The 17,686-nt window shown below is 39.2% G+C and overlaps 1 protein-coding gene across 2 annotated transcripts in view; it reads right to left on the bottom strand.

Moving 5' to 3' along the window:
- Positions 1-578: 578 nt before the first annotated feature.
- The window catches only part of LOC126709516 (phosphoglycerate mutase-like protein 1), a 79,477-nt gene continuing 62,369 nt past the window's right edge, over positions 579-17,686 (bottom strand). For both annotated transcript variants that reach the window (XM_050409788.1, XM_050409790.1), the window contains exons 4-10: positions 4,906-4,985; positions 4,247-4,409; positions 3,904-3,982; positions 3,679-3,763; positions 1,696-1,815; positions 914-958; positions 579-831 (exon numbers count right to left, since the gene is read on the bottom strand). In XM_050409788.1, coding sequence (XP_050265745.1) covers positions 720-831; positions 914-958; positions 1,696-1,815; positions 3,679-3,763; positions 3,904-3,982; positions 4,247-4,409; positions 4,906-4,985 — 684 coding nt within the window. In that variant the 3' untranslated portion in view covers positions 579-719. The remainder of the gene's footprint in view (positions 832-913; positions 959-1,695; positions 1,816-3,678; positions 3,764-3,903; positions 3,983-4,246; positions 4,410-4,905; positions 4,986-17,686) is intronic.

The following is a 17,686-nucleotide window of genomic DNA, read 5'->3' as shown; positions in this document are numbered from 1 at the left end:
AAAGAAAACGAAAAAAAAGATACAAGCTGGTAACAATATTGGCGGATAGTAAAGTTTAAAAACATTTGAATAGGCAAATCACTCTAATTACTTCATTGGCTTCATGAGGTCTGGTGTTGTCAGCGAAACAGTGCAGCACACTTAACAAAAACATGAATACAGGTGATTACTTTAGTGCACTCAAGAGACAAGGAACAAAGAAAAAAAATCTGAGGAGTTATTCTTGCTTCTGGGCGAAGTGTTGCCGAGAAGAAGGAGAAGAGGAAAATGGGATGTGGGGATGATTGGCAAAAATATACTACCGGAATGTAACAGTGATGGTGGTAACATACTAACGTGGCTCTCTGTATTCTTTTTTTCTCTTACGATTTTTCTTTTTCTTTTTTATATTTAAATTATTTCCTGGCTTATTTGTGTTTTCCGGCCAAAATACGGTAAAAAAAAAAAAAAAAGAACTGCGTGAGCCGCTGAAACCGGCCACGTCTCAGAACCGTACGGTCCAACCACGGTTCGAGCAGTTTATTGCTTTTTTTCACATAAAAAGGTTTTTAAGATTAATCATATCAAATGAATACTACTTGTAATAAAAAGTGCAATAGGATTTATAAATAACAACAAAAGTTGAGTAATAAAATAAGTTGATAAAATCAATTCTGCCAAACGGACACAATGTGTATCTAGTTTATTCCAGTTTGATCATTGCCATGGGCTATAGTTAGTTAGGCACCCTTTTCCTCTGGATGCTTCTCTGATGCTATATCACTGGGAAGATCAGGTCCACTGGGTATTTTTCCAGGATAGTTAGTTGCTGAGGAATCTGACCCGATCATACTGCAGAAAGAAAAGTCAGGAGATGAAATTTCTGCATGAAGCTATAACATAGGTTCTATGTTTTGCAAATGACAATGCTCACCTCCTATCAATGATCACCACCGAACGAAGCTCACAGTTGGCAAGGCTGCACAACACAGATCGTATTTTTTTAGTTTCGTCACCATGCATGTAAATCAGCATATCATATAAGTTGCAAAAATTTATAAACATCTTGTTTCTAGCTCTAGCTATGTTATATTTATCTACAGCAAATTCCCCTTGTTTAATTTCTGTGTTTTTAATGTCTCTTCCACAGCAAGGTGAATGTTTGGGAGGGGATTACAGGGTACACGTAGTTTCCAATTCCTAGTCATACAGGTAAAACGTTGCTTTAGAAGGGACATAACGAAAGTGTCTGCCATGAGGATGTCTCATCAGAATAGAGAATTGGTACAAGAAAATAAAATAAATAAACAAACAAATAGATAAAAGTCTCTCACTCACCCAGCAGATTTAAAAACATTTTTATTTTATTTTTAAAGTTAATAAGAGATTGCCAATAAAAAAGTTCAAAAGAAAGTATGTCTAATAGCGAGATTGCAAATTAAGCAAGAAGCTCTTCATCTGATAGCACGTACTTAGTTCTTTTAATTTAGAATCTAAGAAACCTGATCATGTGTTTACTGACCGTGCGTTTACTTTCAAGTTAATAAGAGATTACCAATAAAAAGTTCAAAAGAAAGCATTTCTAATAGCAAGATTGCAAATTAAGCAACAAGCTCATCATCTGATAGCATGTACTTAGTTCTTTTAATTTAGAATCTGAGAACCTGCTCATGTGTCTAGTTGCAAGTGAAAAATATAAATCATTATAATTCTTACTCCGTGCATATTTCACTCTTCACAGATGGATGACAATCATTTCCAAAAGCACTTAGGGTATGAGACAAGAATCTATGGTGGCTGACAATTGCAATCTCCTTCTCTTTACGTGTCCACAACCTGGACCAGTTGAAAAGTGGGAAAAAGTAAGAAATAATTTGTGGCACTGTTATGACCACACTTGCAACCAGATAATAGCCAAAGCATTCCAAATGTTTACAATTCATATTCAACCAGGAAAAGAAGGTGAAAAAGATATAAATGAATCATGTGGAAAACATTGATCTTCTTTCTCTGTAATTTTATTTTTTTATTTTTATCTCCGCCTTATGACTTTCTGCATGAGATATCGTTCTTGAATATACATCTTTATTACTTATCAAAAAAAAAAAAAAAAAAATGGTCATCACAATCAATAACTGAGAGCATTCTTATTAAACTTCTTTATAAGAACGACTAATCCATTCTATATGCCACAACAAGAAACTTTGCCAAAAAATTTCCCATACATCTGAAAACACTAATACTATTTTTATTGTTTAAAAAAAATTAGGGGCTTCAGATCATGGTTTTGAAACCCAGACCGTTCATTAAATCGTAAAAGGGAGAGGTTCAAAGTTTTTGAGGTCAAATCAAGGTTGAATCAGGGTCGAACCATAATGATGTCATAATTAATTAAAGCCTAAATATAGATATTAAATTTATAAAACTAGCAAAATATGATTTTCAAGCATATATTTAATAATTAAATAAGAAAGTTAATAAAATAAAATAATAACCATGAAAACATTAAAATTTATGATTAATTTTTGAAGTAAAGTTGAATATCTTTGAAGGATTTTAATTATAATTTTTTTTTTATTCCTTGTAAGAGATGGATAATTTAATTAAGTAGAATAAAATTGTGTTAAGTTGTTTTTATAAAATAACAAAAAAAAAAAAAATTGCTAAGGGGTTGGACCACATGGTTCTTGCCACCGGTTTTGCATGAACCGTGTAGTCCAACCCCGGTTTTAGGAGTTCATGGAATTGCCACATATGTTTAGTTCTCTATGCTTAAAAAACCATATTTCAATCAAGTTCCTGGTTTTCACAGTCCGACCTCTCGGTCCGATCTAAGTCTGAAAACAGTGCTTCAAATGCATGCAACACGCTAATATGTATTACATATTGAACTCATTACAGAACACAAACAAATCACTATTTATTTATTATTTTTAATTGGTAAGATATGCAACTGATCAGTTATAAATCCACAATTTCACCCTCCATCTTACCATTACAAGGGAAGTGTCATTTGAGCTAGAGCTTGGTGGCTTATAAAAGGAGGTGACCTTGGATGCATGTAAGACTCAATGAAATGATCTCCTTTAGTTGGGACAACTATATGCTAGCTAATTTGAGAGATATATATATATATATATATATATATATATATATATATATATATATATATATATATATATATATAAAGTGTCAGGATCAATTTACACCTAGTGTAACTTTGACCAATGTTATTTCACTTAATAATTAATTTATTGAATTAGTATTTTGAAAAACTCATCATAGGACTACATATTCCCTATATTCTTAACGCATATGCCAAATTTCGTCCCAATTAGATGTTATTTCCTATTTGATCTATAAACTCATTTTTTATGCATAATTTTAAAATACAAAAAACACTTTTTAAGATTTTTTATTATTATTTATAAGTAGTACCCCAACAACTCTTTAAAATCAAGGCATGGTGTTTGAAAACCCCAAGGCTAGCCACTATCAAACAGTATACTAAAGTATATTCTGAGATGCAGAGGTGAAACAACTACACATTTAGCTTTTGATGGATGAGCAATTCTGAAATTAAAGAAATTGAATTCTTATTTTGTTCATAGAAATTTCATTCCTTTGTTAATTGTTATGTTGGTTAAAAGAATAATCAGTTTCTTAGCAAGAGGGAAAAAAAGTAAAATTGGCAACCACCATTTCAAAAACTTCTGTCCCCTTGCAGCAACTTCTTCATTCCGCTCTCTAATGTCAGGCGTCCACAAGATGTCATCGTCATTTTCTATCTGAACAAAAATTGAAACAAGATTAAATTCCAAAACAGAATTGGGTTGAAGACTAACAAACAAATCAATAATCACACGAAAAATGACTATCAAAGCCACTTGTTCCTGATATAAAGCACCAATAATGACAGATTACTTGCCTGAGAAAAATCAACTGCAGGAAAGAGAGGACGATATTCAGTAATGCTTCGTCTCTTATCACATGGATGAACTCCCTGTAGTAAAAAACAAACTCACATGAATTCAAATGACAACCAGTAACTAATTTTTTTTTATAAGACAACTCCAAGTCTTAACTAATGAAAAGGAGAGAAAAGTGGGATGGATGCATTTGTGAAAATTTTCACTCGTTTCTTTATGAGTAATTGGATCAAGTGCAAAGAGAGATGTCACAAATGCAATAATAGCTTTTCATACTTGCATGTCATATAAATGAAGAAAAATGCCCATACAATATCTATTATATGTATATGACATACCAAACGTTCTCGGCAAAGCTCTACTGCTACAAATGGTGGGCTATTTAGACTTGAAATTGCAGGACGGCCACTTTTCCCTGTATTTGCCGCCATTAGAGGAGGTACATTTATGCCATCTGTGTAGGCTTCACCACCAAAGACTCCAACTGCTGTTTGCATGGCCCTACAATGCAGTCATTGTTGGTCATGACTTATAGTACAAATTTCTGACATTAAACATGTAGAGTCAAAGTTGTTTGAGATCAACATGTAAAGACTTCTAAAAAAAATGCCCTCAGGGAATAAAGAAGTAGAAAATTAAGTTAATTAACACGATTGGTTATATCCCCTTTCAATCATTTGTGGTAGAATCTTCAAATGGTATTCAACAATCATGCTAAGGTTTATATGATGTAAAGTTTTCAACTTTCCCCCCAACCTTTTGACTTCAGAGACCAGCCACACTCATTTCAGTCATGTATAGGTTCTCGTTTGAGCGACTAAAGCAAGAATATCCTAGACCTAGACCTAGACCTAATCATAACAGCTGAAATAGCTCTCACATCAACAAATAATGCTAGAGCAGTCAGTTTGCACCACTTACACAGCATTAATCAAATAGGAGGATGACCGAAAATTTCTAAATACGGAGGCAACAAAATTGGAGACAGTAAGTTTACCTTAACAAAGGGGAAACGACAACTAAATCAATTCTTTTGGAAAGTCCACATGCATGAACATGCTTGCGCAAATTATCAACCTGTTATGGCACAATGAAATCATCCCATGACATTTATTTTTTTAACATTGGAGAATATAATATCTAATCACTTTACTACAAGACAATAACCGGGTAAGAAAATCTAGAAGTATGGTCAACAAAAAGTCTTCTTGAAACATTATGTTCTCCATTTAAAGACCAAAAGTTTTATTCAGTTTCAAATTGAAGTAGTTTTTGCAAAATTTTATGGGACCATTCTACTTTTTCTAAAGATAAAAAGTTAAATGTGTTCCACCAGCAAACCAGTAGAATAAAAGTTTTTAATAGGGGTGTGCATGGTTGGGTTGAGGGGATTTTTTGATCCAACCCACCATGGTGGGTCAAAAAAAATTCATCCCAACCCAACCCATCACATAAGTCCAACCCAACCCACATTGGGTTGGGTCGGGTTGAACCTATGGGTTGGTCAATTTTTTTTATTACTATTATTATTAAATTGAGCAAAAAAATATATCACATTTGCCACCTGAGTTGATAAACAAAATATACATTAATATATAAACTAATATTCCAACTTAGTTGTAAATAAAATATGTTTAAGTATCCAATTGAGTTGATAAACAAAATATAAATGAACTAGTATCCTAATTCACTTATAAACAAAATATACATGAGTTTCTAATTCAGTTATAAACAAAATATATCTAAAATTAAATTTTTTTATTAATTATATAATATATTTAAATATATATTAAAAGAACTAATAGGATTTTATATTATATATGATAGTAGGAACCAAAGAAGTGCTCTACAACTAGTTTTTTTTTTTTAAAAATTATTAAATATATAATATATTTTAAACATGTAAGGACTCAATTTGTAACGATCCCAAACTCGTATTGGGTTCGAATGCTAAAGGCCCAAACAATAAATTTGTAGAGCGTGGATGTCAAAGAACTAGATTAACTTCAAAAGAAAAACGATTAAACTTAACGTTTCTAGATGAATTAACATAAATATCACGATCAATTTATCATTGAAGCAAGCTAAGTTCTTTATTTCATGAGATTTTCTTCTAGGCATCAATTGTTTAGAAGTTCCGATCCCTCTCTCTCAATGCATTCTTCCATGTTATATACTGCCCTCTTGGTGTCATCTTCACCACACACGTGTAGGTTGGATTTGGGGGATCTCTTTCTATCCCATCCAACACTTCCTGGAACCTCAACTAGCAGCTGTAAGGCTGCTTCATCACTGTTTAGGCATCACTTCCACATTAATGTGGCCAGAGAGTTGGTTGAGAGACAATTAATGCGGAGACAGCAGTTGTTCAAGATATTTGTTTATCTTTTCTTTCTTACCCTTGGTCCCATGTCCCACCTTTAGTGGTAATGTAGCTCTGAAGTGTGTTTGTAACAATATGGCGTTCAGGTCGTCCTCGGACACATATTCTCGAGAAAGATTTTGTCCTCGAACGAATACTGGATCCATCTCATGTGATATCTACTCCTCTTTTCATTTGGTTCCTCTTATAACCTTATATGGGCCTCCTCGGACGGTTTTACGTCCTCGGATGGGCCACAGGCCCAGTTAGCTCGGTTTTAATAATTATTGATTAACCGGCCCTCACAATAGCCCCTCAAAATCTTGCTTTTCGACTCCTCGGGAGAAAAGACTGATTTTGATGTCATAAGTTCATATCTTTTTACGTTTTGGGCATGCTCTTGACGCTTCAGCGTCCCGAGCACGGCAGCATTAAATTTTGGCGACGCCCCTGTCTCCCACGTTCAACGATAAGATGTAAATCGAACGGTGGGGGGTCTGTCTCGTTTTGCGAGCAGGAACTTTCTCGCTCATAACTTCTGCACGACTATAAAGGAATTTTCAAATCAATTCTCTCTCTTACCTTCAGCAATCACACAATTCTAGAGCTCATACACTGAACCTGTCTTTCTCCTTTTTCGTCGTTTTCCTAGGCATCTACAAATACTAAAATCTTGTCCGAGGACCCTCTTTCAAACCTGTAAGTCTTCTTAAAATCTTTATAGCTTTCATCTTAAACTCGTTAATTTCTCTACGAAACCCTTTAGGAAAATGGGGAAAGAGGGTAAGTTTCGATGTCTGGTTGAGTCCGAGGAGGGTATGAGGAGTTTCCGCGCTAAGTATAGGATTCCCTCGATAGTGGGTGTGAGGTATGCAACCCAGGGGGAATGGGCCGGTGCTAGAAGGACAGGGGAAGTGGTTATTCCCATGATTGCCTTCATAGAAGGCGGGATGACCATCCCCATGGGTACTATCACTAGGAACTACCTTAGGTTCTTTAGGTTATCCCCAACTCAGTGTGCCCCAAACATGTTTAGAGTCTTGAGAAGTATAAAAGCCTTGAATGAGAGAATGGACCTAAACTTGACCCATCATGACGTGAATTGGGTGTACAACCTCCACCATTTGAAGGGGCAGGGATACTATCTCAAGTCGAGTTATCCCGCGGTGAGACTAATTCAATGCCTTCCCACTTCAAACAAGAACTTAAAGGAGGATTTCCTTATCTTTTCTGGGGAATGGCATGATGGTCTGCCATGCCCCATGGAGGAAGGAGAACTAGGTGAGAATGTAGTCATAGATTCATAATGTTCGGTTTATACATACATATTTTCCCTTTTTTTTTTTTTTTTGAGTCTTAGTACTCTTATCTTTAATGATGCTTCATTTCAATTCAATGATTCTGCAGATAGACGTTCTACCAAGCCCAAACTTAGTTTAGTCAACAAAGCGAGTTTGGACAGGGTATTGAAAGCCGAGATATATGTGAACGAAGCTGACGGCCAACTCTGGGCGGCCCATTTAATCCTCGGATACACCCCCCTCTCGTTTGCTTTCCAAGTGCCGAAGTGCGTAATCAGAGCCTGCGATCCTCGGCTTCATCGTATTAGCGTTGCCTACAAGGGGTTCGTTGTTCCAGAAGGTATTCCACTTCCTAAGGACACCTCCCGCACTAAGCCCCTTTTTGTGGCTACCATTTCAACAGGAGCCTCTTCATCCCAGCCTGTCCTCAGGGAAGAGAAAATAGAAGAGAAAGAGGAAAAGGAAGAAGAAGAAGGAGAGGAAGAATAAGAAGAAGTTGTAGAACTATTAGACTCCTCGGACGACTTTGGGATTTTTGATCAACCTATACGCTCCGAGGAAGATCTTGGCGAGATGGGAATACGAAGGAAGCCCTAGAAAAGTCTAATGGAGTTGATAGAGAATCAGCCTAGGAAGAATGTGCTAGGAAAATCAACGCAATCCCAGATTCCTTCTTTTCCCACCAGGTCTCCTCCTCCTGCTCCTCATCAACCTTCTCATCAACCTCCCCAGCCAGTTAGAGCTGATGCTGTCGAATTGAAAAGGCGTAGGGCGCAGAAAGGGAAAGACGTGGTGGATGCTAGCAAGTCCCGTCCGACCCGCGAAAAAGATGCCCAACGAGCTGCAAAGCAGCAGAAGACTAGCCATCCTCCTCAGTGAGGCCAGGAGAGGTCTGACATTCAACCTTCTGAGCCACAAGCATGGCTGCCAGCACCCATGCATGGTGGGGAGTCCCTACGAGATGATGCATCTATTAGGGACTTCAACGGCGGCGTTGGGTGCCACATAGCCTCGGCTATTGAGGAGGCTTTGTTACTCCCAAAGGACATGGCCGAAATAAAGAATGTAAGGAAAAATGAACTCATCCTCAACAATAAAAGATATTTGGGAATGGTTTAGTGCTAACTCTTTTCTTTTTCCTTTTGCAATCATTACTCACTGATGTGTACCCTTTACTGACTACAGTGTTAATTTCTTCCTTTTAAGTTATCCAAAACACTTTTAGGCTGGATGAGATGCTCAATAACTTCTACAATCAGCTAGACGATGAAAGGAAGAAACGGGCGTCGGCTGTACAAACTTTGACAATTTCCGAGCAAGACTTGGCGAAAACAAAGAAAAAATTAGTCGTCGAGGAGCAAGCTCGCAAAAGCGCTAACTCGGCCTTAGAAGGCTTCCAAAAGCAAGCTGAGGACCAGAGAAAGAGTTTGCGCGAAGCAAATGAGGAATTGAAGGCTGCTCGGGAGCAAGTGGCAGTTCTTAAAAAGCACCTGGAGGAAACCCAAAAGTTAAGGGAGCAAGCTGAAAAGTCTAGGGAGGAAGTTGAGAGGGCAAAGGCCGAGGCTGAACAGGCAACGAATGAGGCCGAACAGAAAGGCTACGAAATCGGGGTGGCTGAGACGGAGGAGACACTAAGGGCAGAGGTGCCAATGGTGTGCTGCATTTACTGCGCCCAAACTTGGGATGAAGCCCTTAACCGAGCTGGGGTTGAGGCTTCATTCGAGTTAAGGAAGGCAGAGAATGTGTTCTACCCTACAGCAATCCGCACCTCGGCTCCTCCATCCAGTCAAGCTGAAGACACTCCCTCAACCACTAATCCTAATCGGGAGGTTTTGCCTCAAAATCTTCCTCCTCTTGGCCAACCAGAACCAGCTAAAGAGACTGATGCCCTTCCAGAAGCCTCCTTGGACAAGACTGTAGTAGCTTCTGAGGCAGAGGTAGCCTCTCAAGGCTTTCAACAGGATTTGGCTTCCACAGTCATGTCAGTTGGGGGAGCTACTAAGGACAAAGAGGGAGTCACTACCTCGGAGGCAGATAAATCAGCTAACCAAGCTCCCAAGCTCCAAATTAAATTGAAAAAATAGGACCTATTTTATAATTTGATTAGGACTTTTGTAAGGATATTTATGTCTATTTGCTTATTGTTATTGCCGTTTTATTTTATTTTTGTACTTGTTCACTGTGTTATCTTAACCTAAATGGATTCATTTTGACTATCTTTCGTTTGCAAGAGAAAAAATAACTTATAAACATTAACAATTGGCGATTAAAAATGGGTGATAAACATTAATACTATGAGGTCTCAGAGAGACATTTTGGATACATATGTATTCTTTCTAATCAATTGAAACTTAAGGGAATGTTCAAAAATTGGATAAAGTTGGGTCTACAATACTTCAGTTGTACATTAGATGATGTTCATAGGCTTATTGGGGTTTATATCTTCAACAGATAATTAAAAATCCTGTGATCTTAGGACGATATTTGAGAATTTGTTATTCTGAATGCATAAGCCCAAGTGGCACTAGCATTTTAATAGCAAGAGGTTGTATTAGTTTCCAAGGAACCCACTTAGTGACCCAATAGATTTCACAGGGTATTAATTTTCACAAAGTTTGTGGTCCGAGGACCTAACATAACTTAGTTTCTGTTTAATACTTTAATAGATGTCATAGGGTATTAATTTCCACTAAACTTATGGTCCAAGGACCTGACATAACTTAGTTTCTGTTTAATACTTCATAAGATGCCATAGGGTATTAATTTCCACTAAACTTGTGGTCCGAGGACCTGACATAACTTAGTTTCTGTTTAATACTTCAAAATATGCCATAGGGTATTAATTTCCACTAAGCTTGTGGTCCGAGGACCTGACATAACTTAGTTTCTGTTTAATACTTCAAAAGATGCCATAGGGTATTAATTTCCACTAAACTTGTGGTCCGAGAACCTGACATAACTTAGTTTTTGTTTAATACTTCAAAAGATGTCATAGGGTATTAATTTCCACTAAGCTTGTGGTCCGAGGACCTGACATAACTTAATTTCTGTTTAATACTTCAAAAGATGTTATAGGGTATTAATTTCCACTAAACTTGTGGTTCGAGGACCTGACATAACTTAATTTCTGTTTAATACTTCACAAGATGTCATAAGGTATTAATTTCCACTAAGCTTGTGGTCCGAGGACCTGACATAATTTAGTTTCTGTTTAATACTTCAAAAGATGCCATTAGATGTGGAAACATAAGATGCATGATCAGCATAAATTAAAAGAAAACCCAAATTAGATTACTTTTATTAATAATAATACCTCTTGAGATTATTTATATTCTAAGGATAGAGTACAGCTTTTTCATCCAGGTCTTCCAGATAATAGGCTCCTATTCCGGCTACTGAAATAATCCGATAAGGCCCTTCCCAATTAGGCCCCAATTTTCCCCAAGCTAGATTCTTGGTGGTTCCCATAACTTTCCTCAGCACCAGATCTCCTACTGCTAACAGTCTCAACTTTACATTAGTATCATAACCTTGCTTAAGTTTATGCTAGTAGTAACCCAATTGGACCATTGCATTCTCCCTTCGCTCTTCGATCAAGTCTAAACTTTTTCCCAACATCCCATCGTTACTATCTGAGGAAAATGTACTAGTCCTTAACATTGGGAATCCAGTTTCTAGAAGGATGATGGCCTTGGCTCCATAGGTCATGGAAAAAGGAGTCTCTCCTGTTGATCGTCGAGGCGTTGTTCGATAGGTCCAAAGAACATGTGGCAATTCCTCCACCCATTTTCCTTTTGCATCATCCAGTCTCTTCTTAAGTCCATTTACTATTACTTTGCTAACAGCTTCAGCTTGCCCATTCCCTTGAGGATAGGCTGAAGTGGAATATCTATTCTTTATACCTAAGTTTGAATAGTATTGCCTGAAGGCCTTACTATCAAATTGGAGGCCATTATCCAAGACAAGAGTGCGAGGAGTTCCAAATCGCGTAACAATATTCTTCAAGATAAACCTTTTAACATCTAAGTCTCTGATGTTAGCTAAAGGTTCAGTTTTGACCCATTTAGTAAAATAATCTGTGCCGACCAGTAGATATTTTTTGTTTCATAAGGTTTTAGGAAAAGGGCCGACAATATCTAGCCCTCATTGAGCAAAAGGCCAAGGGTTGGACAGAGGGTTAAGAATTCCTCCAGGCTGGTGGATGTTTGGGACGAACCTTTGACACTGGTCACATTTTTTAACATACTCCTGCGCTTCCTTCTGTATATTTGGCCACCAATATCCTTGAGTAATGGCTCGGTGTGATAGGGACCTCCCCCTTGTATGACTTCCACAAATGCCTTTATGCAGCTCCTCTAGGAGTGACTCTGACATCTCGGGATGTATACAAAGTAGGTACGGCCCAGAAAAGGACCGTTTGTATAATTTCTTGTCCTCGGATAACCAAAACCAAGGAGCTTTCCTTCGTATTTTCTCAGCTTCTATTTTCTCTTCGGGCAATATGTCACTTTCGAGGAATTTCAATATGGGATCCATCTAGCTTGGCGCTAGATTGACTTGATGAACCTGACATACATCCTTTCCTGGTTGGGTGGGGGTATACAAATTCTCGTCGATTATCACTCGAGGAAAATTCCGTGTTGAAGAGGTGGCAAGGGTTGCTAGGGAATTGGCGTGGGTATTTTCACCTCGGGGGATATGCGACAAGTCAAAAGATTCAAATTTCGTTTGCATACGCCTAACTTGACTCAAATATCCCTGCATTCTTGGATCTCGGGCTTCCAGTTCTCCTTTCACTTGGCCGACTACTAATCTTGAATTCGAGAATAATTCTGCTACCTTTCCACCCATTTTCTAGACCATACTCATTTCCATCAACAAAGCTTCGTATTCTGCTTCGTTGTTAGTAGCCGAGAATCCCAACCTCGAGGATTTCTCAATGATGATCTCCTCAGGGGATATCAAAACTAGCCCCAATCCTACCCCCCGTTGGTTTGCTGCTCTGTCCACATATACTCTCCAAGAGGAACCGCCTTGTGTGGAGATCAGACCAACCGACTTTTCATCCATGTCACTTTGCTTCATGTTAGCTTCTTCTGGACACTCAGCGAACTCAGCTACTAGATCGGTAAGGACTTGGCCTTTCACAGAGGTGCGAGACATATACTTGATGTCGAAAGCACCTAGGATTGTGCCCCACTTAGCAATTCTCCCAGTATAATCTGCACTTCTAAGTATGGACTTGAGAGGTAATTGAGTTAAGACAACCACGGTATGGGCCTGAAAGTAATGTGGAAGTTTGAGTGTTGCATGGACCACCGCTAAGATGGCCTTTTCCAATTATAAGTATCTTACCTCGGCTTCATGAAGGGACTTACTTACGTAATAAACTGGTCTTTGGACGCCGCTGTCCTCTCGTATTAAGACAAAACTAACTCCATGAGGGGCAACTGCCAGATAAGCAAACAGCACCTCATCCACCTCAGGACTAGACATGATAGGCGGCCTGGACAGGTACTCCTTCAACTGCTGAAACACCACAGCACACTCCTCGGTCCATTCAAATCCTTTCCACTTATGCAATAGAAGGAAAAAGGAACGACACCTCTCCGCCGATCTAGAGATAAATCGGTTCAAAACAGCAGTCATTCCAGTCAGTTTCTGCACCTCTTTTGGATTCTGGGGTGCTTGTAAATCGTTGATCGCCTTAATCTGATCTGAGTTCACTTCAATTCCTCTATAAGTCACCATATATCCCAAGAACCTCTTGGAACCTACACCAAAGGAATACTTTAAAGCATTCAGACATAGCTTATGCTTTCTCAATATTCCAAAGATGTTCGTAAGATCTTCCACATGCTCGGACACCACTTTACTCTTCACTACCATATCATCGATATAGACTTCAATGTTTCTGCCCAGTTGCGGTTCGAACATTTTAGTCATCATCCATTGATAGGTAGATCCTGCATTTTTCAAACCAAAGTGTATCACTTTATAATGATAGTTTCCAATAGGGGTGACAAATGCCGTCTTCTCTTGATCATCCAACGCTAGCGGTATTTGGTGGTATCCTTGAAAGGCATCCAAAAAACTCATCCGAGGATGACCAACAGTTGCATCCACCAACTGGTTTATCTTCGGCATGGGAAAAGGATCCTTAGGACAAGCCTTATTGAGGTCCGTGAAGTCCACGCACACTCGCCACTTTCCTGTCTCTTTCTTTACCACCACTGTATTGGCTAACCATTAAGGGTAAAAAACTTCTTTGATAGCCCCAGCCTGCTTGAGCTTGGCCACCTCACTTCTGACAGTTTCGGCGTGCTCTTTTGATGGTCGCCGAGGTGGCTGTCTTTTGAGAATAACGGAAGGATTCACGTTGAGTCGATGACAAATGAAATTTGGATCTACACTTGGGGCTTCATGCGAAAAAAAATCTACATTTTCTCTGAGAAATTCCAACAATCGCTCCTTCTCTTGCAAAGTCAGTTTAGCCCCAACTTGGAAAAATATTTCCGGATCATCAACAACAATTACCCTCTCCAAATATTCACACTTTACCTCATCGGCTGGTCCATCTAAGGGCAATGCTGGGGGTTTTAATTACTATAATCCATTATCGGCGATTGCCGAGGTCTCTGCCTCTGGCCGATGTTGTATAGCCGCTACCAGGCATTGCCTAGCTGCAACCTGGCTTCCTATTATCTCTAATACTTAGCCCTCAGATGGGTACTTCACTTTATGATGTAGAGTAGATGAGACTGCTCCCAGGGTATGAAGCCAAGGTCTACCCATAATATCCGTGTATGGAGAGAAAACATCTACAACAATGAAGTCCACCTCCACCATATCCATACCGGTCTGCACAGGTAGCCTGATTTGTCCTTTTGGAATGACCATCCTTCCCTCAAAACTCATCAGAGGGGAACTATAGGCTGCTAAGTCCTCAGGCTTCAATCTTAGCCCCTTATACAAATCTGGGTACATTATATCAATAGCACTGCCTTGATCAATCATCACCCTTTTTACATCGTACCCACCAATTCTCAGCGTGACTACCAGAGCATCATCATGGGGCTGTATGGTTCCAACCTTGTCCTCATCTGAAAAGCCCAAAATCAGGGGGATGTCCACCCTGGCTCTTTTTGACGCTTGGCAATGATCCTCGGCCGGAGGTTGAAACACCGACAGTACCCTAGAAGGACAAGATCCAGTCCTCCCTGGGGCAGCAAAAATAACGTTTATTGTGCCAAGGGGAAGTCTTGAAGAAGCGTCCTCACGCATCTCTGAGCCTACCTGGCCTACCCTACCACTGGAATGATGCAAGAGTTGCTTCAATTTCCCCTCTCGGACCAGCTGCTCCAAATGGTCCAATAAATTCTTGCAATCATCCGTCGTGTGCCCATGATCCTGATGATAGTGGCAATAAAGGTTCGGGTTGCGTCTCTTAGGCTCTCCTGCCATCTTGTTTGGCCATTTAAAAAAGAGCTCATTCTTTATCTTCTCCAATACCTGCTGTAATGGCTCTTGAAACACTGCATTAACTACCTGGATATTAGCAGAACCTGATTGTCTTACGAAGTCTTTCCGAGGTCGGTTACTATTGTAACGGTCTGACTTGAAATCCCTCCTCTTCTGAGGGATTACCTTAGCTTTTCCTTTTCCCTGAAGTTGATCTTCTTCTACTCTTCTGTACTTGTCAATCCTATCCATCAATTGGTGTACATTGGTAACAGGTTTACCAGTTAGAGATTTCCTTAAATCATGCTTGGCTAGAAGACCAGTCTTGAAAGTACTTATGGCCACGTCATCATGCTCTCCCTCTATTTCATTAAACATTTCCCAGTATCTATTTGAATAAGTTTTGAAAGTTTCGCCCTCTCGCATGGACATAGACAGCAAGGATCCAAAAGGCCGAGGAACCCTACTACAAGTGATAAATCGAGCGCCAAAAGCCCGGGTACGCTTTTTGAAGGATTCAATAGAGTTGGCCCTTAAACCGTTAAACCATCTCATCGCCATCGGATCCAAACTTGATGGAAAGACCTTGCACATCAAGGCCTCATCCCTGGAGTAGATAGCCATCTTTTGGGTAAAATGGCTAACGTGTTCTACTGGGTTTGACTGGCCATCATATAGGGTGAATGTAGGCTGGTGGAATCGCCGAGGAAGAATCGCATCTTCTATATTCCTTGTGAAGGGTGATTTGGAGACTTGGCTTAAGCTTTGTTCATGGCGTTGTTCCCCAAGCCCCTGCTAGGCGGACTTTTGCGCTTATGTCGAAGGCTGTGCTCCTCTTCATAGGAAAAAGTCTCACTAGGCGGAGTTCTGGATCTCCGCCTATAACTACCTCCATCCGTCTCCTCGGATGATGGTTTGGAGCTAGGTTGGGAACTTCCCCGCCTGGTGTGGCGCAACTCTCTTTTCAACCCGTCAATTTCACGTTGCAGGTCCTTATCATTCTTTGCATAGGAAACATGACTCTTCACACGAGAGCGAATTTTGGTGGTATGAGTTGTGCGCACACTTCCCTCACGGCCTTCTCTCCGTTTGGGACTCCGGTGTGGATTACCATGCTGGGAGCCTCTTGACTCTACTTGGTGTAGGTTGGCATCTACTTGATGTGGTCCTGCTGCGTAGTGATGTGGACCTGCTTCCTCCATCATGAACGTTGAACCGAATTTCTTTTAATCTAAATCAAGCTCTTCCCACAGACGGCGCCAATTGTAAGGACTCAATCTGTAACGATCCCAAACTCGTATTGGGTTCGAACGCTAAAGGTCCAAACAATAAATTTGTAGAGCGTGGATGTCAAAGAACTAGATTAACTTCAAAAGAAAAACGATTAAACTTAATGTTTCTAGATGGATTAACATAAATATCACGATCAATTTATCATTGAAGTAAGCTAAGTTCTTTATTTCATGAGATTTTCTTCTAGGCATCAATTGTTCAGAAGTTTCGATCCCTCTCTCTCAATGCATTCTTCCATATTATATACTGCCCTCTTGGTGTTATCTTCACCACATACGTGTAAGTTGGATTCGGGGAATCCCTTTCTGTCCCATCCAACACTTCCTGGAACCTACAACCAGCAGCTGTAAGGCTGCTTCATCACTGTTCAGGCATCACTTCCACATTAATGCGGCCAGAGAGTTGGTTGAGAGGCAATAAATGCGGAGGCAGCAGTTGTTCAAGATATTTATTTATCTTTTCTTTCTTACCCTTGGTCCCATGTCCCACCTTTAGTGGTAATGTAGCTCTGAAGTGTGTTTGTAACAATATGGCGTTCAGGTCGTCCTCGGACACATATTGTCGAGAAGGATTTTGTCCTCGGATGAATACTGGACCCATCTCATGTGATATCTACTCCTTTTTTCATTTGGTTCCCTTTATAACCTTATATGGGCCTCCTCGGACGGTTTTACATCCTCGGATGGGCCACAAGCCCAGTTAGCTCGGTTTTAATAATTATTGATTAACCAGCCCCCACAAAACATATATTAAAATATGGGTGGGTCGAGTCGGATCGGGTTTGACGGGTTTGTAATTTTATGACCCAAACCCAACCCGACCCGCTATAAAAAAATTTTGTAACCCAACCTAACCCATTAAGCCCTAAAAACCGACCCAACCCACCGGGTTGGGTTGGGTCGGGTTTGGCAGGTTGGCGGGTTTTCTGCACACCCCTAGTTTTTAACAACTTATTAAGTATCCAATTGAGTTGATAAACAAAATATAAATGAACTAGTATCCTAATTCACTTATAAATAAAATACACATGAGTTCCTAACTCAATTATAAACAAAATATATCTAAAATTTTAAAATTTTATTATTATTATTAATTATATAATACATTTAAATATATATTAAAAGAACTAATAGGATTTTATATTATATATGATAGTAGAAATCGAAGAAGTGCTTTACAGCTAGTTTTTTTTTTTTTTTTTAAATTTATTAAATATATAATATATTTTAAACATATATTAAAATATGAGTGGGTCGGGTCGGGTTTGTAATTTTATGACCCAAACCCAACCCGACCTGGTATAAAAAAAATTTTGTAACCCAACCCAACCCACCAAGCCCTAAAAACCGACAGGTTGGGTT

Source organism: Quercus robur, chromosome 12, assembly GCF_932294415.1.
Source record: "Quercus robur chromosome 12, dhQueRobu3.1, whole genome shotgun sequence".
In the NCBI taxonomy this organism is placed as follows: Eukaryota; Viridiplantae; Streptophyta; class Magnoliopsida; order Fagales; family Fagaceae; genus Quercus; species Quercus robur.
This window is presented reverse-complemented; position numbering and strand designations above follow the sequence as displayed.